Here is a 23843-nt window from a genome sequence, read left to right as displayed (position 1 = left end):
GAACTGAGCAAAGAACAAAAGGGAGGTTTAACACAGGGGGCCCTGGAATAGAAAATAGGACAGTTAGAATCCAGAGTCTTTTGAAAAGAGTTTTGATCTCTAACTGTTTTATCCTAACATTGATCTTTGCTGCCATTTTAACCAAACCCTTTTCGAGCAGTTACACGCTGTTATCTCATTTTTGATACTATCAGCAAAGCCAATGTAAAATACTGGATGATAAGGCAGAGTCCTTCTAGTCATTAGTGGTAGATAATGTGAAATTAGATAACGTACTCTGTCACTGACCCATTGCCTTGGCTGATTCTGGTTAAGAGCTTCCCAGGTTCGTTCTTACGTGAAGGGATCAAAGGCTTTGCTTAATTTCTTTAGAAAAGAAAAACCTGTTGGTGATTGACTGCTACTGGATACACTAATCTGAAAAAAAAAAAAAAAAAAACAAAAAAACAAACAAAACACATCACAACGCCAGCACGGTTAAGAGTACACTGAAGCACAGGGATAAGTTTTTCACCTGGATCATAGATCTGTAGTTCTCAGTGACAAAGAGCCTTGAACAACTTTCTTTATACACTAGAAACAGACCTTGTTACTCTTTAACATCGCTAACTTCCTACTATGAATAACATTATCATTGAAACAGGGGAGTTTTAACACAAGACTAAATATTGCCTATTTGTTTACAGAATTTGAGCTAATAAGTCATTTGTACAAACTGATATAATCATAATCTGTATTAATGATTAATTAATTTAGAAAGAGAAACCCAATAAATGTAATATAAACAATAAACAAAGATGTTTTTCATTGGAAATCATAAACTCTTGGCACATCTGAGTATTCTTTTAATGACCCACTGACTAAGTAAAAATATAGAGGGACCAGGGGCCTTCAATTCAATTCAATTTTATTTGTAGAGCGCTTACAATTGACATTGTCACAAAGCAGCTTTACACAACCAAAGAACAGTACATGAACAGTGAATGTGTATGAATCATGAAATCAGATTGTCCCTGATGAGCAAGCTGAGGGCGACAGTGGCAAGGAAAAACTCCCTGAGAAGGCAACAGGAAGAAACCTTGAGAGGAACCAGACTCAACAGGGAACCCATCCTCATATGGGTGATTACATGCTGTGTAGGCAGCAGGCAGTCCAGTATAATATAATGTCTTTAAGTTAATGTGGAGTCCAGTTAGTTATTGCAGGCAGACTTGTTCCAGTCCTGGACTATCGAGCGTTGAGTCGAGACCTCCGAGAAACAGCTTCCGACGTCCGCCGAGGCCAGGGCCGACTTCATGGTAGCTTGTAACCAACTCCAGTCACCACACACATCCTATAGGGGCCATTGGGGGGATCCAAGCGACGAGATCTCGGACCAGAAGTAGGGCACCAGGACGAGTCAGATAGGTCCAGAGGGCAGAGGGTGGAACGACGTGTACTCAACAGAGAGACAGGAAGAGGAGAGATAACAGTTAGTTATGATTACAGTCAGATAAAGTTTGAGGTGAATGTATATTTAGTATAGAGTGCAGCAGGGACTGCGGCAGGACTAACTATGACAGCCTAACTAAAAGGGTGAGCCAGAAGCAAACACAGACATGAGGGCTCACTGGGATGTAGAGCAACCAATCACTTCACCATCAACAAACCTGAGTTTGAGTCAGTGAGAGTGGGGAAGACAGCATCTAAACATACCAGTTCACCATGATACTCTATGTCCATGAGTCTTTCCCTAAGGCAAATCTACTTACAAAAATGCTTGACTAAATAAATAGGTTTTTACTCTAGACTTAAATACTGAGACTGCGTCCGAGTCCCGAATGCAATTTGGAAGACTATTCCATAGCTTTGGGGCTTTGTAAGAAAAAGCTCTGCCCCCAGCTGTAGTTTTCATAATACGAGGTACTGACAAGCAGCCTGCATCCTTTGACCGAAGTAGGGGTAGCGGATCATAAGGCACTAGCAGTTCACTCGGATACTGCGGCACGAAACCATTTAATTCAATTCAGTTTTATTTGTATAGCGCCAATTTACAACCAAAGTTATCTCAAGACACTTTACAGTGTAAGGTTTAAGACCTTACAGAAAATATTTATACAAAAATTATAGAGAAAACCCAACAATCCCATTTGAGCAAGCTTTAGGCAACAGTGGAGAGGAAAAACTCCCTTTAGAGGAAGAAACCTCCAGCAGAACCAGGCTCATAGTCGGGCGGCCATCTGCCTCGACCGGTTGGGGTGAGTGGAAAGAGAGAAAAGAACAGCAGGCAATAAGACAACAACAAGCAGCAAGAACGTTGGGCAGGTCAACTGGATTTTGGAGATTTACAGCTCCAGGCCGAGGATACCTGCAGAAAAGTAAAGAGAGAAGGAGGCAGAGAGGAGGAAACACAACTACAGGAGAGAGAAGACACAAAGTTAATGACATGAAATGGTGGCATTTGCATTGATACAGGAGAAAGGAGAGAGGAGAGGAGCTCAGTTTATCAGTAGAGGTCCCCCAGCAGACTAAGCTATATCAGCATAACTAAGATATGGTTCATAGTCACCTGATCCATCTCTTACTATAAGCTTTATAAAAAAGGAAAGTTTTAAGTCTAGACTTAAATGTGAAGAGAGTGTCTGCCTCCCAAACCTGAACTGGGAGCTGGTTCCACAGAAGAGGGGCTTGGTAGCTAAAGGCTCTGCCTCCCATTCTACATTTGGAAACTCTAGGAACCACAAGTAAACCTGCTGCCTGAGAACGTAGAGTTCTGCTTGAAAGATACGGAACTATGAGGTCTTTAAGATAAGATGGAGCCTGACTATAAAGGGATTTATAAGTGAGGAGAAGAATTTTAAATTCAATTCTGGATTTTACAGGGAGCCAATGGAGAGAAGCTAACGTAGGAGAAATATGATCTCTCTTACTAATTCCAGTCAGAACTCTGGCTGCAGCATTTTGGATTAACTGGAGGCTTTTTAAGGAGGTATTGGGACAAACGATTAATAATGAATTACAATAGTCCAGTCTGGAAGTAACAAATGCATGGACTAGTTTTTCAGCATCACTTTGGGACAGGATGCTCCTAATTTTAACAATGTTTCTCAGGTGCAAAAAGGCAGTTCTAGAGATATCCTGATCAAAGATAACTCCGAGATTTCTCACAGTATTACTTGAGGCCAGTACTAAGTCATCAATGGTAAGAACGTGATTAGACATAGTGTCTCTGAGATTTTTAGGCCCAAACAGTATAACCTCTGTCTTGTCTGGATTTAGGAGAAGGAAATTGGAGGACATCCAGGTCTTTATGTCTTTTAAGCATGCTTGAAGTTTGACTAATTGATTAGTTTCTCCTGGTTTCATAGATAAGTTGCTGAGTATCATCTGCATAAAAATGTTACGAGTGTTTGCTAATAATATTGCCTAAGGGGGACAATATATAAAGTGAAAAAAATCAGTCCAAACACAGATCCCTGTGGCACTCCATAGCTAACTTTGCTGTGCATGGAAGATCCATCATTAACATGTACAAACTGGAATCTATCTGATAGATACGATTTAAACCACTCTAGTGCTGTTCCTTTGATCCCAATGACATGTTCCAGTCTGTGTAATAAAATGTTGTGATCTATAGTGTTGAATGCAGCACTAAGAACTAACAAGACCAGTTTAGAGAGTAGTCCATTGTCTAATGCTAATAGAAGATCATTAATGACCTTTACCAATGCTGTTTCTGTGCTATGTCTTTCCACTTTGATTTCCATAGTGTCTTTAAATTCAGCCTTCTGTAGGTTGATAATTTTATTTCCATTTAACTATGTGACATCCTTTCATTCCTAACACATCACCCAGTCCATATCAGAATAAATATCCAGCCTGGTTTTTATCCCTATTGAAATCTGATGTGTTTTTAAAGTGTTCCTTTAATCTTCAGTGTATTTTAAAGAATAAACCCCTGTTTATTGTCTCTATCTGGCTGTTTAGTCATTCCACAAGATCACACAATACTTGACAGCAGGTATTCATAAGGTTGTAGAGTTTATGTCAACTCTTTTCTGACATGGAATATTTTTACATTGCTGGCTTTAGCTGTCTGATATAGATACAGAGTTTTTTTTTCATCTTATTTAACCATCCTGAGTGTATAGGACAGTCACCCACTTTATGATACATAAGAGATGGCATAACACAGACAAACATAGTTCATCCCTTTTTTGATTTCTTTATGTTAAAAAATAGTGCAGGAACTGTGGTGAGTGCTCTAACTGCTGTCGTTATTCAGCCAAAGAGTGTTTTTAATGGAAGATGCTCCATTCTATAGCACATTCACTTTCTCCCAGCTATTGTATATATTCATATCATTCTGTATCAGCGATTTAAGCTTATAAACCTAGCATTTGTATACCAAGACCTTCAGTATTGGGATCAAGGAACTCCTGAAAAATGAGGTGTGTCAGAGTAATTACAATAGTGTTGTTTAGTGCATCTGATACAGATTTAATTAAAATATATTAAATAAAAGTATCAGATCAGACAAACTTTCCTCATTAACCAAATTTGCTAACTTTTGTGTCATGAAATTTGTTACAAAAGTAGTCACCAGAGCAGTCTGCTGTTTATTAAATGGTAAATGGTCTGCACTTATACAGTGCTTTTCTACCTACCTGGTACTCAAAACGCTTTCATACTGCTTCTCATTCAACCATTTGCACACACAAGCACATACACACTCACACACCCATGGCAGAGCTGCCATGCAACTGACCTGACTCACCAGGACAGACAGGACTTGGATTAAAGTAAAAGGGTCCATGTCTGAAAGCACGTTCTGTATCTCCTTTCATTATATACAGTGTATTTACACTGTGTTAATGTTGAATGAGCATTTTTCAAGTATTCGTACAGCTCCACCCACATGCTCACACAAGCAGCTTATCCAAAGCTGTGTTAATCTGTTCACTTCTGTTTCCTCTTTTTCCACTGCTGATGATAAGCATGTGATTATTACCTGCTGCTGTGTGCCTGGTCATCTCTGATAGCCTCCCTGGGATCCTCAAGCTCTCAGAGCTCACACACACCTCTAATACTTGGCAGACACACATGTTCAGTAAACTCTTTGCAAACACACCCTTCAAGCACAAAACACACCTACAGTTTAACAGGAACAAACCTTCCTTACGTCCAGCCAAGCAACACTTGTTGTGATGAACATGTAGAGCTCAGCTCTGGTAGTTACACTGCCTGCTGAATATTGTATTGAAGGAATAATCCATATTTATTAAGCACACCACACACCTTCTGACCTTGAAGGTTGCTTTGGGAAATTGTATCAAGTTGATTATATTACATAAAAAAGACAGTTACCAGTGAAAAGTGCAAAGCTAACATCTGTGCTGGCACTGGGGATCATCAGGTCCTACAGCATGTGTGATTTGCATATGTGTGAAGGTACCAGAGACTGAGGCGCATATTGTCATTTTAGAAAGACAGATGCTGAGATCAAGGCAACGTCTTCTCCCAGAAAGTCAATGGACATTTCAGCAGGACAATGCCATGCCTCAGTCCGCACATACTACAACAGCGAGGCTTTGTAGCTCCTTGGTCAGACTAATTTTTTAGGTTGCTTTTAGGACATGTCCCATATAGGTCTTAATTTGATGAGTGAGTCTGGTGACTGCGAAGCTCATAGCATCAGACTTAACAATCATTATCTTTTAATTTAATTCTCTATGTATTTATACAGGTGCTTCCTTTGTCAATGTTACTGTCTGAGCCTAAGCCTGAGCCTTCCGGTGACAAGACTGTCTGCTCAGAAATGCCATTTGTTCTCAGGATAGAGCCCCACACCAAATCCAACCTCCAGAAATGCTGTCTTTGCTCACTTCTGTGAAATTGTTATAACAAGCTCCCTACTGTACATTGCCTAAATATGCAAGTCAGCAACTGTTGGACTTCATTATATGCATTACATGTGTGGCCTGGTGGCTCAGTGGGTAGATCATTGGCCTTAGATATAGAAGGTTCCGGCTTCAAAACCCCGTCACAGACACCAGGTGTGTCGTTGAGTAAGACGCTCCCCGGGCACTGTATGTAGCTGCCCCCTGCTCCACTGATCTTTTTGTATTGAATCTGTAAAGCCCTGTGGTCGACTCTGGCTGCTATAAACTCTCCTACAAAAGTATTGGAACAGTGAGGCCGTTTCATCGTTTGAGCCCACCAAATTTTCATGTGAGCAAAATTTGGAAGATGTAGACTTAAAATACATTAAAGTGAATGTGACCCATTGACATCACCAAATGTTTGCATTTTTCTTTTGTGATGCTTTTCTAGGCTTTCACTGCAGCCTCTCTCAGTTGTTGTTTGTTATTGGGTGGTTACTCCCTTCAGTCTCCTCTTTAGCAGTTAAAATTCATCCTCTATAGGGTTTAGTCTGGAGACTTAAGTCTGGAGACGCAGGCAAAATACGAACTAAAATACCAACAAAACATACAAAGTACCAACTAAGAAATCACTAGACAAAAATACAAACTATAACTCACTAATAGAAATACAAAGTAACAAATCACTGCCGAAGGCAGGAAAACGAGACCAAACAATTCAAACATACAAACAAAAACAGAGAGGTGCCTCACGGACAAACAAACATACGAACAAACAAACAGACTGACCAGATTTGTGGAGGATATGGCGCAAACAAGACATGAACATGAGTAGTATGACAGCATGGATGACAAACCAGCAAAAACCAGAGGACTTAGAGGTGCTTATAAAACAAAGGGACTAACGGGTAATATGGGTGAGGCAGGAGGGTGAGACACAATACAAAACAACACAAAACCCACAGGCAGGGGCAAAGGGAGGAACTGTAACATAAAGGTCTGGAGTTTTACATTGTTAAGCTGGCTACTGATTGCACGTGGCTACTGGTGCAAAACAAATGCTGAACAAGAATGTGCTGGTTTTTAATTCGAAGTCTCTTTCTGTATGCAGATTCATACCTGGGCCATGGTCACCCTGCAGCACCACTTGTGGGCCTGGTAGGCAAACACGGGAGGTGAAGTGTCGGGTACTGCTTTCATTTACCAAGACAGAGGTGGATCTTCCTGAGGAGGAGTGTGGCAAGGACAGACCTCAACTGGTGAGACACTGCAACCAGGGGCCATGTGCAAAGGTTCCAGGCATCTCTTCAGGCCTCCAGGACTATGGGCCCACTAGTACTGATACAGAGAAAGAGTACAACTGGGACTACAGAGGCTTCACTGCCTGCTCTGCAACATGTGCTGCTGGTGAGCTTTTTTAAATGGATTTTGGCAGTTCAAATGCTCTGGACTCTTTTGTCCATACCTGCTGTCTTTCTAACCCTGCTGATGTCCAACTTGTTCTTATATATGTCTTCTGCCCAGGGAAGCAGACAGCAATTGTGAGATGTATTGACAGGAAGCAAGGTGAAGAAGTGGAGGACTCTCTGTGTGATTCATCCAGCAGGCCACCAGTAATGATCCGCATATGTAATCCTGAGCCGTGCCCCCCAAGGTGAGCGATCACAAGGTCACTGAAGCCAAACAGAAAGTTTGCAGAGCCAGACCAACTCTACAGTCAGGGTCTCATCTTCAGGTGGAGTCCTAAGGTATTTCTATGCTTAAGCCATGTGTCAATATTGGTGCTTTGTTTAAGAAAGCACAGATATGTGTAATATCTGTGTTGGTTATTTTAACACAAAGTGTTAGAATAACTAACACAACAGCATTTTGTCTGTTAGTGTAACACCACCTAACAGACAAAATGCCATCAAGATTTGCAAGATTACTCTAAGGACTCCTTTACACTGTGTGTTGCAGTTGTAGTTGCATAGTACACTCAGGAGTCATGTCAATTTCTGTCAAATAGACTGTCCCTACAAGTTCTTGAAAAATAGCCTGTAGGAAGATGGTATAGCATAGGATAAACAAAATAACATTTTTGGATTGAATGATGTTTGTGACAAAACAGGAAGAAAAAACATTCAGTACACACTGTTAAGAAATTGGGGAATCTTGATTTTTTAGGTGTGTATGTGCCAGAAAAAACTTTAATTAAATGTTATTGTAGGGACTGTTGGGGAAGGTTTAATTTTACACACTTTTAGATTGTCTTGAACATGAGTTAAAAATACAAATTTTATAGTGGGCTACCAGAGTCTACCATACGGTATGGTACATACTTACTAACGTAGACTCACATAACCTGCTATTTAACTAATGGCTCTCATACATAAGAGTTTTTAGCTTTAAATTTGAGCAATTACAGATACAGCTAATGTTGTAATTACAACCACGCATTTTTAAACAGCTGACATTTTCAAAACCTTATGAGAGGCAGTTACAGCTTCAGCTCAGTGGTAAGAAGTTGAAGAGTGTAGTCTACAAAATGACTGACAGTCGCTGCTTCCCTTTGCAAACACAACAAGTTTTATTAAACCTTATTTAACTTAAAATAAAATATTAAGTTAAATAAGGTTTAATAAAACTTTCACAATCCCAAAAAGTAAATGTAGCATTACAGGAGCACATGAAACCAATCAAGTAGGTAGGAGTAGTTACTGTTGATTATGATTAGACAGAATTAATTATTAGTGGAACTATCTCAGTTACACAGGTCTAGTACATAGGATATAAGCCATTGTATGTATAAAAATAGGGGGATCATGTGATTTTATAATATAAAGTAAAAAATATGTTAGGTTGTATTGGATGGATCTATTTAATCTAAGTTGATCTAAGTGCCCTCCGAAACTTAAGTAGGTCACTTCTATGTTTATATTGCTCAGTGTGACTAGAATTCAGCGCACAAGCATCGTCTTTTGACTGAGTGAATAATAAATCTTGTCTGCCAGAAGTGTTAGGTAGGAGGCTGCAGTAAATTAATCAACAAAGTGTGTGACTATAACAAGACCACCACTACTTACTACTACTTACTACTTACCTACTAACTTAAAGACAACTACAGCTTTACCCTGTTCTAACAATGTAGTTTTTGTTCATTCACCTGTTCAATTCAATTCAATTCAATTCAATTTATTTGTATAGCGCTTTTTAAAATTGACATTGTCACAAAGCAGCTTTACACAAGCAAGAAACCATGGATGTTTACATGAAAAGTGAATGTATATAAATCATAACAATAGATTGTCCCTGATGAGCAAGCCGAGGGCGACGGTGGCAAGAAAAACTCCCTGAGAAGGCAACAGGAAGAAACTTTGAGAGGAACCAGATTCAACAGGGAACCCATCCTCATATGGGTGATTACATGCTGTGTAGGTAGCAGGCAGTCTAGTATAACAGTTAATGTATTTAAGTTAATGTGGAGTCCAGTTAGTTATTGGAGGCTCTGGTAGACTTGTTCTAGTCCTGGACTATCGAGCGTTGAGTTGAGACCTCAGATAAACAGCTTCCGACGTCCGTCGAGGCCAGAACCCGTTACACGTCAACCGAGTTGGTTGATGTGGCTAAAAATCATTTCTCTGTCCCACTAACTGCTGTTGCAAAATGTAGAAATAATCAGGAAGCTGAGACCAAGTGATCAGTTTTTTTCTGTGCTCACAGTAGTTTAAAATGTATTCATGTTGTGTACTGGTTACTGTAATCAGGTTAGGGGATTAAAGAAACATGCTTTCTGCTCAAAGACAAGCATGAGCAGAAAATAGGCAAGGATGTGATGGACCTCAGTGAACATGAGATGACATAGAAAACCACAGACACGAAAAGTCAATCAAATACAAGGTTACAACAATTTAGAAAAGAGCGTATGACGTGAAACAGCAGGAAAACATACATAGAGTTAAACATGACATCCTGTCTTCAAGGACAACTGAGACTACTTCCTGAATTACAGTAGCCCCATTAAGAGGGATCAATTAGCAGAAATAGAATATAGCAGGCTACTAAAATATATGCTTTTTGCTCTACCTATTGAGCCACAGCCACCCCTAACGTGAAAGCATAATGTACTGCTCGAAGTTCTATAGTATTTGTTGTTCTTTCGATTTTCTCATCAGAAGTCCTCTACCGACCCATTAATTAAATTCAATTAAATTGTGTTTATATACCAACAAATCAGAAGTCATCTCAAGGCACGTTACCATGTAAGTGTATTACAAAATATAACTGTATACAGAATTATATGGAAAACCAGTGGAGAGGAAAAACCCTGTTTAATGCAATAAACCTTCAGCAGAATTTAAACAACAGGCTTATTGAGCTAAAAGACTGCAGGCAAAGTGGAAATCCAGAGGAAAGACTCACACATATGGTATTGCCCCGAATATACTCTTGTCATGAACCATGCTAAGGTTTAAGATGAGTTTTGCCTGATTAATACTATATATATATATGAATGATGTTTAGCCATGGAACAAATCTTCAGAATTTTTCAGTGGGTGCCCAATGAAGATTTACAGGCGTGTTGAAGGCGCAGCCCTGACCTGTGCAGTAAGCCATAAAACAGACCTGTCCCTGAAATAAATGTTATGACAGATGCAGAGAGCTCTAACATCTGCTTGATTAGTTCTGTTGGACTCCCATCTAACTATAATGTACACGTAGGTCTCTGGTTGCAGTAGCATGAGAATTAGTGGGATTTCAGTCATCATTCCAAAATGCTTTTAAGAAAAATGCACTGTATGTGATAATGGTGAATGAATCAGTATACAGGAAATGTTTAAGTGGTGCTCATGAACTTTCACTCAGAGCAACCACAGGACTGTATGCTCACTATCCAATGGGAAATGTTTCATTTATGACTTCTACTGTATATATGAAAGTTGAATCTGTGTTACACTGTAACTCTAGGAGTGAATGTACTTGCTGTTTATAAACCCCAGATATTGTACAGTGCCACGCTAACTGTTTCTCCCTCACTTCTAGTCTTCATGGTAAGCCAGGTTAACCTCATTCCAACTCCAGCTCTGTACTTAACACAATGACGCAACACTGACACAACATTCTCAGAGAAAGCGATCGCAGTAGGACAGCAGTGGCCATAGCTCAGCAGTCACAAGATGGTCATAATACTGTATTTTCCACACTTAACCATCAGCATATTCCTGTGTGTATGTGTCTGTGTCTGCCTGCTATAAGTCACTGTATTTCCTAGCAGCAGATGGATATTTGCCCATCTAGTAGTCCTAGAAACTGCAGTCATGTCTGATTCACACACAGTGATTTACCACTCTCTCCTCCTCTAATGGACATTTACAGGAAACAGCTGCAGAGTACAGAGCTTTGCACACATGCATGAGACCTCTCTGTCCTATGGACACACTCACACACACACACACACACACACACACACTGACATGCACACGCACACTATGTGTGCAGTCTGCTGTATGAGAGTTTTGGAAGCCGACAGTGAGAATACAGTGATGTTTATATACTCCCCTACCCCCTCTTTCCCATTCATCGTCTCTTCCTCCATCTTTCTCTCTGCAAGTGGCTGCTATAGATCTCTCTTCTCAGTAGGGATTCATCTCTTTCTTTCAGTTTTGTCTAACATTATAAATTTTATGGAAGCAATAAAGAAGCTCAGGCTGTGTATGAGGTCCTCATGCTGTATGAGGTCCAGTGTCGTCAGTCCTCAAGACAGACATGCAGCATTTGGTATCCTCAATAAATACATTTTGACAAAGTTTCTTTCCACTCACATTTGGTTAGACACCTGAGAAACTGTCCTTGTGTCCTTGGGGTGGCTGTGGCTCAATAGGTAGAGCAGTTGACTACCAATCGCAGGATTGGTGGTTCAATGCCCGGCTGCCACGTCACATGCCAAAGTGTCCTTGGGCAAGATACTGAACCCCTAGTTGCCCCCGGTGAGTCAGGTCAGCTGCATAGCAGCTCTGCCATCGGTGTGTGAATGGGTGAATGAGAAACAGTGTAAAGCGCTTTGAGTACCAGCTAGGTAGAAAAGCGCTATATAAGTGCAGACCATTTACCATTTACTTGTAAGTTCGCAACATTTCAGATGTAATTTCTGCTCTGACTGGGTCACCTCACAGTCAGAAGAATGAACCCAGCTGGAAACATTCATTTAACTTGATTTGCCTTTGTTGGTAAAATGTTGTCAGGCTTTTACTCTTTGTATGTAACTTAAGCTGCCACACAACTGTCTTGTCTATCTTTGGGTACCTAGCATGTGCTCACAAGCACATGGTACTGTCCACTGCTGAGTCTGTATAAAAACAAACATTAATCATGGTTGATTGTCTACCTATTTGTGAAATCATTTTTTAACACTGGTACACTGCGAATGAAATAAGTGATATGCTCAGGCTAGCAATAGCAAGAGATGTGAAATAATTTCATGTTGCTCTCCTCCCTCTCCATGCTATGTCACAGTTTGAATTCATGTTCAAAGCTTCTCCAGCATTAAGTTGTTAAACTGATTTGTAAATAAAAAATAATAATTTATACTCTGGCCTAAAAATGACTTTTAACAATACCAGATGGGCAAACCCAGTGGATTCTGCATGGCATGGGTGCAATGACTGAGCCCCTATTATATTGATCTTAAGACTATTACAACCTGTCTAAATCATTCAGCAATCCCTGGTGTACCTTTAACAATGTCTTGTTCTCAAATGTTAAATAAATGCATGCAACAAACATGAAACTATTGTTCCTCTTAAAAAGATCTCTAGGTGTGTAAGTAGTGTAACTTACATTACTTTTCTTCATTGTATACTGGCTGCACAAGACAGTAGATATTGTTGCATTTTCCCGCTTAGCTACATGACGAGATTGAGATTTCCTACTGTTACTGTACATAAATACAGACACTAATATGAAGAAACCTGTTTTGATGGCTTACTGTTACAGAGGTGCAGCAGCTATGTGTCAGGTGTTGGTGCAGCATTTTTATGACAGTAGCTCTGCATATGAAAATGGAGGTGATGATTCAGCCATCATTGGCTGAACACGGGGCATGAGATGCTAGCTTGGATGATGTGAACTGAAATAAAAGAATATTCCGCTATAGGCCCAGTGACACATGTTTCTTAAGAGTGATTAATTCTACTTGAAGATGGCATAGGATTGAGCAAGGTGTTGGATTTTCAGATATGTTGTCTTAATTCCTCCATACTCAGTTCTGTTTCTTTCATATACAGTATCACACACAGTAATGGTGTGAAGACAGTAAATCTTGCAAAGTTTTGGAAAATATATGTATTTGTTTTAAATACTAGGCTGCTTATAATTAATGTAATAATTATACAGTACAACAAGTGGTAATTCTGCAAATAATATGGAAAAGAATCACCAAATGCACAGCCCATCTTCTCGAACTTGCATCCTAATATTTGGCATAATGTTGAGTCTGACCTGCTCCATTATCTCTGTCTGCAGGTGGGAGGTGACAGCGTGGACCCGATGCTCTTCTTCCTGTGGTGTCGGCATACAGACCAGGAGTGTATTTTGCATGCGTTTTTTGTCCATGGATCAGCAGGATATTTTGACTGTTTCAGAGGACGAGTGCAGGGAATTCAAACCTGCCATTCTGCAACCCTGCAACCAGGTTGACTGTCCTCCAGTCTGGGAGACCGAACCATGGCAGCAGGTATGGACTTTGTTTATGTGTGTTTACACTACAATATGTTTTTAGTAAAACCTGACTCTATCTCTATTTTCTTTTGATTCCTTGCTCTAGTGCTCCCAATCCTGTGGTGGGGGTGTCCAGGTACGAAAGGTCTACTGTAAGCAGCTCTTGTCCACAGGTGCCTATCGGAGGCTGGGAGACGAGGCCTGCTGGGGGATCAAACCTATTACTAGCAGAGCTTGTAGTACCACAGATTGTTTGCCCTATATGGTGGGAGGAGAATGGGGAAAGGTGAGCACCTGCATGTGGAGTAATGAAAGTGGTGATGGAGGAGAGCTGTAGGCTCCAAGCAGGAACGATGCACACTGCTCCAGTGTTGTAAAGAATTTAACCAAATTCAAATGCATTGACTATTCAGGGGCACATTACATATCCAGGAATTTATTTTTACAGTTGTCACTAAACATAACCCAATCTGCGGTTTCACAAAATTGCTCAGTATTAATGTTCCGTCTGACAACAGAGATGTGGAATTACATGTGACATCGAAATCCGTATTATACGCCTTTCTCCTTCACATTTAGTGTTCTGTGTCCTGTGGTTTGGGGATCCAGAGAAGGGATGCTCTGTGCCGCCAACTGACGGCCACAGGCCAACAGATGACTTTGGCTAGGGAGCTGTGCTCAGGACTACCCTCGCCACCACTTGTGCGAACCTGCCGCATGATGGCCTGTCCCAGTAAGAACATGTGCACAAAATTTTTTTTTATATCATACTCTGTAGTACTTTTATATATTATATGTTTGCACTGTAAAAAAAAACATTTCTAAAAAAAACTATCAGCACCTGCCATCACATATAGCCACATGTAAATGTAAGGGTAGAAATAGCATAGGAAGTGGAACATTTGTATTTTAATAATGTGTTGTTGTCTACAGAGGAGTGCATAATCCATTTAATTAAGATCTGCTATTAATGAGAACATGTAATTTTGGTGTGAAACGAGGGAATGTTGGAGGCATGAATACACACATGACCATAAATTGCAATCAAACCATGTATTCAGAATTACTGAATCAAAAAGAAAAATACAGATGTAATTTTAGACCAGTCATTATTCAGAGATTTGGTGGGCACCTTTGCTTGACACTGACGTTAGTGAATATGTGATATCAAATGTCTGATTTTTAGGCATACCAAAAATATATTATTGTAATTAACTAGCAGTAGATTAAACTAACCTTGGTAAAAGTTGGTATTAAAGGTAGCATATCTATAGAGAGTGACTACCCAGCCCTCTGCAGAGTCTTTATCAAACTATAAGCTGATGCAGTTCTGTCACTGAGCATGAATATTTGTAGGGAAAATATTCCCAATGAAAATAAGTTACACATATACACTGCCCATCCAAAAAACAACGCACACATATTTTGTTGGACCACCTTTAGCTTTGATTATGGATCATTGATTATTGATAAGCTTCTGCAATATCACAATATTTATTCCGCATCCAGAGTTGCATTCATTTTTCGCTGAGATCTTGTATTGATGACGGGGAGTCGAACCGCTGCGCAAAGTCTTCTCCAGCACAACTAAAAGATCGTTAATGGGGTTAAGGTCTGGAATCTGTGGTGGCCAATCCATGGTGAAAATGTTGTGTCATACTCCCTGAACAACGCTTTACAATTTGAACCAGATAAATCCTGGCATTGTCATCTTGGAATATGCCCATGCCATCAGGGAAGAAAAACTCCATTGATGGAATAACCTGTTCACTCGGTATATTCAGTAGTCAGCTGGCCTCATTCTAATGTTGCTGAACCTAGACCTGACCAACTGCAGCAACCTCAGATCATAGCACTGCACTCAGATCACAGGCTTGTACAGTAAACACAAGGCATGATGCGTGCATTACTTCACCTGCCTCTCTTCTTACATTTACATTTACATTTACATTTAGTCATTTATCAGACACTTTTTTCCAAAGCGACTTAAAAGTAAGGAACAAGGCAAGCAAACAAAGTCAAGCAGATAAAACACCAAAGCAAAGTGCTATCAAAAAAGTGTTTCTGTTTCAAGAGATGTGAGTACAAAAGAGCAGAAAAAGTTTTTTTTTGTTTTTTTTTTTGTGCAAAGGAAGATGCGGAAGAGTTCTGTTTTCAGCAGTTTTTTAAATATTGCAAGTGAGGTACAGTAGCAGAGTTTGGCAGCTCATTCCACCATTGTGGGATCACTGAATCGTCTTACCCTGATGTGCCTTTTCTTCCAATTCACCTCACTGACAAGTGGTTTTCTTAAGGCTACACAGCTGTTTACTCCCAAACCCTTGAGTTCCCTTTGCATTGTGAGTGTGGACACACTCTTACTTACATAGCTGTGAATTCTGCTGTTGTTTTTTTATGATTCGATTTCACCAAATCTAAGTGATTGCTTAACCTGACAATTCAAGATTTTTTTCCGACCACATTTCTTCCTCGAAGATGATGTTTCCCCACTATTCTTCAGTTTTTAATAATGTATTGGACAGTCCTTAATTGGCTGTTAGTAGTTTCATCAATTGTCTTGATTCATGTCCATAATTTGACCCTTCTGAAACAGAAACATCTTTTCACAACTACAGGATGTGTCTTTAGACATGGTTGTTTAACAAATGAGAAGCTACTCACTGCAGGGTTAAATGACTTGTTGCCAGCTGTAACATAATCATCCATGCAGTAATTATCCAATGGAAGGCTCTATCCTATTTGCTTAGTTAAATCCAGGTGGTGACTGTTTCTGGGCAGACATTGTATTTCCATATGTTTCCAACATACTGTTTTGTACAATATGTACACAGGCAGCTAGAAAGTGTGTTCACCCACCCTACGTGTGGAAAGCAAATCTGAAATCATTCTAAACACTGAGTTCAGTGGAAGGTCAGTATTGATGATTTCACATAAAGACTATGGTCTAGACCAGGGGTCGGCAACCTGCGGCTCTTTCATCCTTTTACTGCGGCTCCGCGTGGCTTGGATAAATGTATTATAAGTATTTAATTGAATACAAAACCACAAATAGAGTGATACTGAGAACCTTCCAGGACCGGACAAGCTTGTGTTTTAAACATGGACTCCACCCCTGACACCTACATAAACATATAGAAATATGCATTTGGAGTCCTGTGGATCTTCAAATCCACATACGTATGTGAGCAGCTATTCTCCATCATGAACTACGTTAGAAACAAACAGACGACAGCCTACGTAAAGATGAAAGTGACTTTGTACAGCTCCAATTTGCAGACGCGGTGCCCAGAGGTTCAGGTAAAACACATGTGTGTGGAGATGTTTTGCAAATATTTAATTTTCATTGTTTGGTGACATAGTGCTTTTTCTCCAATTTACTTTTTAAATTCAGGTCAAGCCTCTGCTACACGCTCCGAAAGCCAGGGCATTTTTGGTTTACTACATGGATCATTTAAGTTGAGCTTTTTAATTCATTTGAAAGAGACCTTCAAGTCGGCGTGTTTTTTTTAAGTTCATAATGTGTTCATTACATAAGTCAAATTTTATTTTCTCTGTAGCAATTCATAAATGTCATAAGAAACACACTATAGTTGTTTATACAAAGTGCAAAGATTACAAAAACAATATCGAAAAGTATTTGCAGCTCCCAGTGGGTTTTTTTCTGTGGAAACCGGGTCCAAATGGCTCTTTGGGTGTTAAAGGCTGCCGACCCCTGGTCTAGGGGATGTGAGCTCTCTCCACATTATTTTTCACTGTGTGCATCAGACAGCATTTTTCCAACTGTCAAACAACAGTGGATCTAACTTTGTAATTACTTAAGGCTGACGCATTGTAACTCACCTAAGGTGGGACACCGACTGTAAAATATATGATGGAAAGCCTCACAACTGCCACAGTGACTCCTGAGAGTCCTAATATTCTCTGCAGAGGCTGCTGTAGATGACTATTGGTTGATTAGAATTAGGGTTAAGTTTGGATCATTGGAAGAGTGCTTGCAGCGACAGACTGCTTGTCAGATGGTTGAAAAGTTTCAAGAACTAATCAAAAGATTGTTACTAAAAACAATCCTACAGACTGTTTAGAAAAACAAAAATCTCAGCAACTGACAATGTAATAACAGGTATAGTTAACCAATATTAGATTAAGTGAGGCCAGTTTTCACCAAAAGGCCAGACTAAGTGGAACACAGGTCACATTTGCCAAAGCCAAAGTCAAGTGTACTGAATGCATTGTGTTAAAGACTGAGGGCAGGGATTTGAAGACAGAGTGGAAGACAGTTGTAATAAAGTATGCATTTCAACAATGCTTAAAACCAGTATGAAGTTTTATTTACCAGAAATCATACAAGAGATGCCCAGTTTGGATGTTGGATTGCATTGCCATACAGTAGTTCCAAAATAAGAAGGGAAGTTTATTTTGCATTTTCTTGCAGGCTAGAAAGACTAAATTAATAAATCAATGAATTAATCAATATGGTTTACAATTATCATCACTCACACTGAACCAAACTGCTCCCATTTGTCAGGAATTATTCAGTGTTCTGCCTTCAGCTGACATAGTTTCTCTCTGCTTGGCCCACATCAGTGTTCAGGCTCTCGTTCAGGCTAACGTAGATTTATCTACTCTCTCTCTCTCTCTCTCTCTCTCTCTCTCTCTCTCTCTCTCTCTCTCTCTCTCTCTCTCTCTCTCTCTCTCTCTCTCTCTCTCTCTATATATATATATATATGTATGTATGTATGTATGTATATATATATATATATATATATATATATATATATATGTGTGTGTGTGTGTGTGTATGTATGTATGTATGTATGTATGTATGTATGTATGTATGTATATATATATATATATACTACAGCCTATATTGTAATAAATACTTACAGACCTGAACCTGAATGTTTCTGTCTTTTGTTAAGGCCTGTATGGTTTATGTTGTACTGCTATTATACTTTTCTGAATCTACTGTCAAAATAACACATTCTCACTATGATTTACATACGACAACAGAACACCAGAAACAGATGAGACCTAAAGACACCCAAAAGGCTCTTGTGGTGAACCAAGTCAAGCAGACAGTAAGACGTCCAACAAAAGTAAGAGGCTATAAAGAGGACGTTAAAAGGTGTCCGCTGCTCATGGGTGAGCACCACATCTACATCCAGACCCGCAAGCAAAAGCGTCTCTACCTGACTATTGGTGGCCACGCTTATCTCCTACCCAACACCTCCCTTGTCATCAAATGCCCTGTCAGAAGTTTCCCCAAAGACAACATACGCTGGTTTAAAGACAGACACAGCCTGCCCAGCTCCAAACACCAAGACATCACCAAATCTGGCTCCCTCAAGATCCGCTTTCTAAGGGAGGAGGACACTGGGGTGTACAAATGTGTCGCTGGACCCGCCTCTGATATCTTCACTCTCCAGCTAATAGGTAGTGACAGCAGACCAAGTGGTACACGACTGTCTACTCCCAGTCCTAATCCCAGCTGGGAGGACATAATGCCTAGTTGCCACAAACACTACTCAAACCTGCATCTGGTATGGCCTGGAGTCATTTTGTCTCTGGTGCCCCATGGTGTCCAGGAGGCCTCACTGCAGCCACAAGTGGCAGAAAGACTGATTAATATCACCCTGCAAGCAGACAGAAAAGAGATCCAGCAGGAGCAAGCTTCAGAACTCATCTCCTCATTGCTGACCCACATGCCTGCTGCACAACTGTGGACCAGGACTGCAGAGAGAGTACAAGCTAAAGGTAATTATTACCCCGCTTTTACTATGATAAACTAAACTAAACTAAAAATAAGCTGGATTTGAACAATTATGAGGGCACTTCATTCACTTCATGACTGATATCTGCATCATCTCAGAAATCAATATGCAATCATTTAGATATTTTCTGTTAGAAAGATATTATCTGGAGCTTAGTACAGTGGCAAGAAAAACTTCGTGAACTTTTGGAATTTCATGGTTTTCTGCATTAATTTGTCATAAAATGTGCTCTGATCTTCATCTAACTCACAACAATAGAAAAACACAGTCTGCTGAAAATAATAGTACACAAACATTATATGTTTTCATGTTTTTATTAAACATAACATGTAAACATTCACAGTGCAGGGTGGAAAAAGTATGTGAACCTTTAGACTTAATAACTGGTTGACCCATTTTGGCAGCAATAACCTTAACCAAACGTTTCCTGTAGTTGCAGATCAGACCTGCACAACAATCTGGAGTAATTTTGGACCACTCCTCTTCACAAAACTGTTTTAGTGTAGCAATATTCTTGGGATGTCTGGTGTGACAACAACATCAACAACATGTCGCCCCCTACGCTGCCTCTGTCACCGTAGCTTCAATTTGCGCCACTGAAAGCACTTTAATACCTCATGACGATGCCCTAAAAATGAATGTAAAGTGATTTATATAGTATCTGTTACATTGAAAAATGTTGTCATTTGTTGGAAAGTAGTGACTCCAGCTCCATAGTGTTATTTAGTTTTGTAGTTGTTTGTTTGTTTGTTTTCAGGATAATGGACTCTGCTTTGGTTGCAGTATTTATAACCAGCTATGCATCAAGCTAACACTGACTGAATAATATACCATCCACATGAGCTGGGTTAAACCCACCTTTCCTCCCCATAATAGGATAACCACAGCAATTATTACCACACTACTTGTTTCAATCTTTAACCTCTTGTTCCTTGTATTGTCTTTGTATCTTGTTTGTCCTACAGATGAACTGTCCAACTGGTCAGAACGCTCTTCGGGGGAATTATTTGTGAGCAAACCAGTGATCACCAGACGGCAGAAGACACCTCCATTGACTTTTCAGAAGAACATCAACATCAGCATCGGACACAGTGCCCTCCTCACCAATGCCACCCGGTCCGTCACCATACTCTGTCCTGCAGAGGGCTTCCCACCTCCTAAAATTAGCTGGAGCAAAGATGGAGTTCTGCTGCACCACACTGACAGGTAACTCACTTGTCACTGTCAGGTGTCATTCAAACAGTTACTTGTCAGTGACTTAGTATTCACACATCTTGGTTCATTTATATTACAGCAAGCTAGTGTAAAAACCAATTCAGACTAAACCAAATGATCTTAACTGCAAGGTCGAAAGCAGTTTAAACTCTCAGAATATAATCAATAGTCAACAGTGACTTAAATAGTAGTAAGTATAAGCGTATTGGCCTGAAGTAGATATTTTAGTTTGACACATAGGCATGTTTTCAGCCTGAGTTTGACTGCTGGTCCCTCTTCCTTGAGGCAATGATATTGTACAACAAAACAAGAAATGATTATATTGTAATACTGCATCAAATATACACAGTTATATTTTACCTGTGGTATTCCACTATGTAACATGTTCGTATTTTAAACCAGAGGGTGAGTCAGCAGATGTTATATACAGTCTCCCGGTTCATCAGTCATCAGTTTCACTTTATTTTGTCTAAAGTTCTTCAGATGCGCTGACGCATCATCTTTCTAAGCTTCTATGTGCATTTTTAACAGCCTGTGGATACAGTTCAGTGTGAGAAAATTCCCATGGTATTCAAATGAACTTGTCATTGAGTTTCTGTCTCATTGAGTAGCTCTATTCCTATGAATATAAATGATCTTTTTTGAGAAAAGAAAAATTAAAGACCACATACTGTTCTTTTGCAAACTTGCACTATAATCTCCTTTGTAAACTAAAATTCATAGCTCACACTTTAAAAAGATCTTACTAGCTTGACTGTATGATTTGAAATGCAGATTAAAGTAGAGCAGAGCTGGCACTGACTGGTACATTCTCTTGTGTGTGGTTTACACATGGAATCCATCACCATCACCATCCATTGCTCAAGGCCCTGTCAATCACAGGGTGACTGACCGTGGCGGAGAGAGTGCTTTTCTGCTCTGATACTTTACACAACATATCCTGTTTTTCATTTCTACAATAATCCCTCTGAGCAGGCTCTGACTCTCTGTGCTGTCATCGGGTTACAAGTTCAAATCTGGGCTCATTTGTCAGAATGTTGCAATGCAACTTGGACCAGTGGAGAATTTACTCTGAAGCGTGCCATCCTAAGAAATGTGAATGTGTTTAGCAGCATTTGGAAGTTCTTAGCAGACTTAGAAAGACCAAAACAAGATAGAACAGTCAATGACACACACAAGTCTTCAGTAAGTTTTAAAAGTAATGTTTTGAACAGATAAATGTTTCAGTTGAGTCATATAACTTAATCTTTAATCTAAAATATGAACAAGGGGCAATTGACAAAAATATCCATTTTGATTAGACTTTCACTGTTCCTTCCATGAGGCACAGTAGTAAACAGCTTAGTGAAATGTGAAATGCATTTTTTTGTTTGTTTGTTTGTTTTGCTTTAATGAATTCTAGAAATATTGTTGGGCCAAAATAAAAAATAGAAATAATAAAGGCACAGTATTTAAACTACATATTGAAGCACACATGTCTGCATTCTTAGATAATAAATCAGGACCTGACTAGATTAATGTTGTATTTTCCCTACAACCAAAAATTTCGCAGTAGTTATTCAAATGAGCAAAAACTAAATGATGTGCAGTGATCATGAAAGTTTGGAATTACTAAGGGCTGTGACACATCAGGCCAAAAGTTGGCCATTGGCCAATATCAGGCCATCGGTGAGCATCTGTCTGGCTAGTTTTTGCAATGTGTCCCATACTGTTGGCATTGCTTGGACCACCTCGGGCAACTTTTCAGCTGATTCAGCACTGTAGAACTAACAAGCCATTGACTGTTTGGTTTAGCGAGAAGAGAACCTACAACTTTCTGCAATTTTTTACCAGACATATTCTTGAGACTGGTGTGAAAAAAAAAGTCAGGTAACACTTCCAAGTGCTACTTTGTTTATGGCTTGTTCATCTTCAGTCCTAGGTCCTCCTCTTCTTCTTTTTGTTTCTTGGCCCCAAACAAAGATAATGTGAGGCGAAACAACAATGGGTTGAAAGTTTTCCCTAGTTTTTTCATTTCACTTGTCTTTTCATCATCCTAAGAAATATTGACTAATTTTGTGAAAGGTTTTAAGTTGCCATATGAATCAATGTCAGATTCAAAAGATCACTATTCCTTTGCATTCAGACGTAATTGGTAAATTCCCTTCACTTTTCTACCTAATTGGTACTCAAAGCTCTTTTAAACTGCATCTCATTCACCCATTTACACACTTAATTCATGGTAGAGCTGCCATGAAGGGGTTAAGTATATTGCCCAAGCACACATGACATGTGACAGTGTGTGTAGAACTAGGCATATTTAGCTTAGCTACGCATATCATCTGGAGGCAGAGGAGAACTGCCAGAATAGTTCTATTCAATTCAACTGTAATATTTACATACTGCACAGCCAACAACATCAAGATCAAGAGTCCCCTGGGTTTTGTTCAAAATTTGGACAGCCATCAAATATGACTTCTTCATTATAAAAGCAGTTCAACTAGAAGAGACTTCATCAAAAGAATATGTTAAGTTAATGATTTGTTAAGAAGGTTTTCACACAGACTCAGACTCTGATGTCAGTGTGCCTGAGGCTATAGCAGACCCTGCATGAATGCATCTGAGCCTGTCCCAGTGAGTTCTGAGACCTCTGGTGGCAGGCGGGGTTGGGGTGACAGTGGGCACCTACAAGACAAGTGAGGAGGACAACAAGAAAAAGATTTTATGAATGACCAATGGCCAAAAATAAATGTCTGAACGTGTTGAGTGATTGGAAAAAGAAAAGGGAGAGGCTGGACCAATGAGGCACAAATGAATGTAGAAAGATTACTTGTGTTGTTATGTTAACTAATAAAACCAATTTCCCCATATGTACATGTGAAACATTTATGGAAGTGGAAAATGTACTAAGATAAAATTAAGATTCATCTTCTGATTTGATGCTGGGTAAGATTTTAAAAAAATTACATTTCCCGAAAAGTCAGGTGGCTCTTTTAGTCTGACCACGAGAAAGAAAATCTCAGAGGAAGCATAGACAGACACAAATTCTCAGCCAAAGTGAGACAGACACTTGATTGACATTTACAAGACCTGTGGGCTGTGTAGTAAAAGTAAGTGTTCTACAGAACATTTGCCCTTGACTCCATTTTGTCACAGTAATGCAGCTGCAGAATGAAGTGAACATGATAACAGCTGAAGTTGGCTCTCTGCAACATGCTGTGCTCAGGTTGACCTTTTAAAAGTGTTTCTTCTTATCAGATTTACTGAGGTCTGATCTTTTTATTTAACATCAGTACTGCAGTACAAAAATCTTTTTTCTTCT

The 23843-nt window shown here is 39.6% G+C and overlaps 1 protein-coding gene across 1 annotated transcript in view; it reads left to right on the top strand.

Annotated features, from left to right (window-relative positions):
* adamtsl3 (ADAMTS-like 3) overlaps positions 1 to 23843 on the top strand; it is a 175798-nt gene that overhangs the window by 139060 nt on the left and 12895 nt on the right. The window contains exons 16-22 of the mRNA XM_026378845.2: positions 6973 to 7268; positions 7386 to 7515; positions 13362 to 13572; positions 13663 to 13842; positions 14136 to 14289; positions 18567 to 19310; positions 20293 to 20533. Of these exons, the coding sequence (XP_026234630.1) occupies positions 6973 to 7268; positions 7386 to 7515; positions 13362 to 13572; positions 13663 to 13842; positions 14136 to 14289; positions 18567 to 19310; positions 20293 to 20533 (1956 nt within the window). The remainder of the gene's footprint in view (positions 1 to 6972; positions 7269 to 7385; positions 7516 to 13361; positions 13573 to 13662; positions 13843 to 14135; positions 14290 to 18566; positions 19311 to 20292; positions 20534 to 23843) is intronic.

Source organism: Anabas testudineus, chromosome 3 (assembly GCF_900324465.2).
Source record: "Anabas testudineus chromosome 3, fAnaTes1.2, whole genome shotgun sequence".
Lineage (NCBI taxonomy): Eukaryota > Metazoa > Chordata > Actinopteri > Anabantiformes > Anabantidae > Anabas > Anabas testudineus.
Note: the sequence above shows the minus strand (reverse complement) of the source record. Positions and strands in the feature narration are given on the sequence as shown.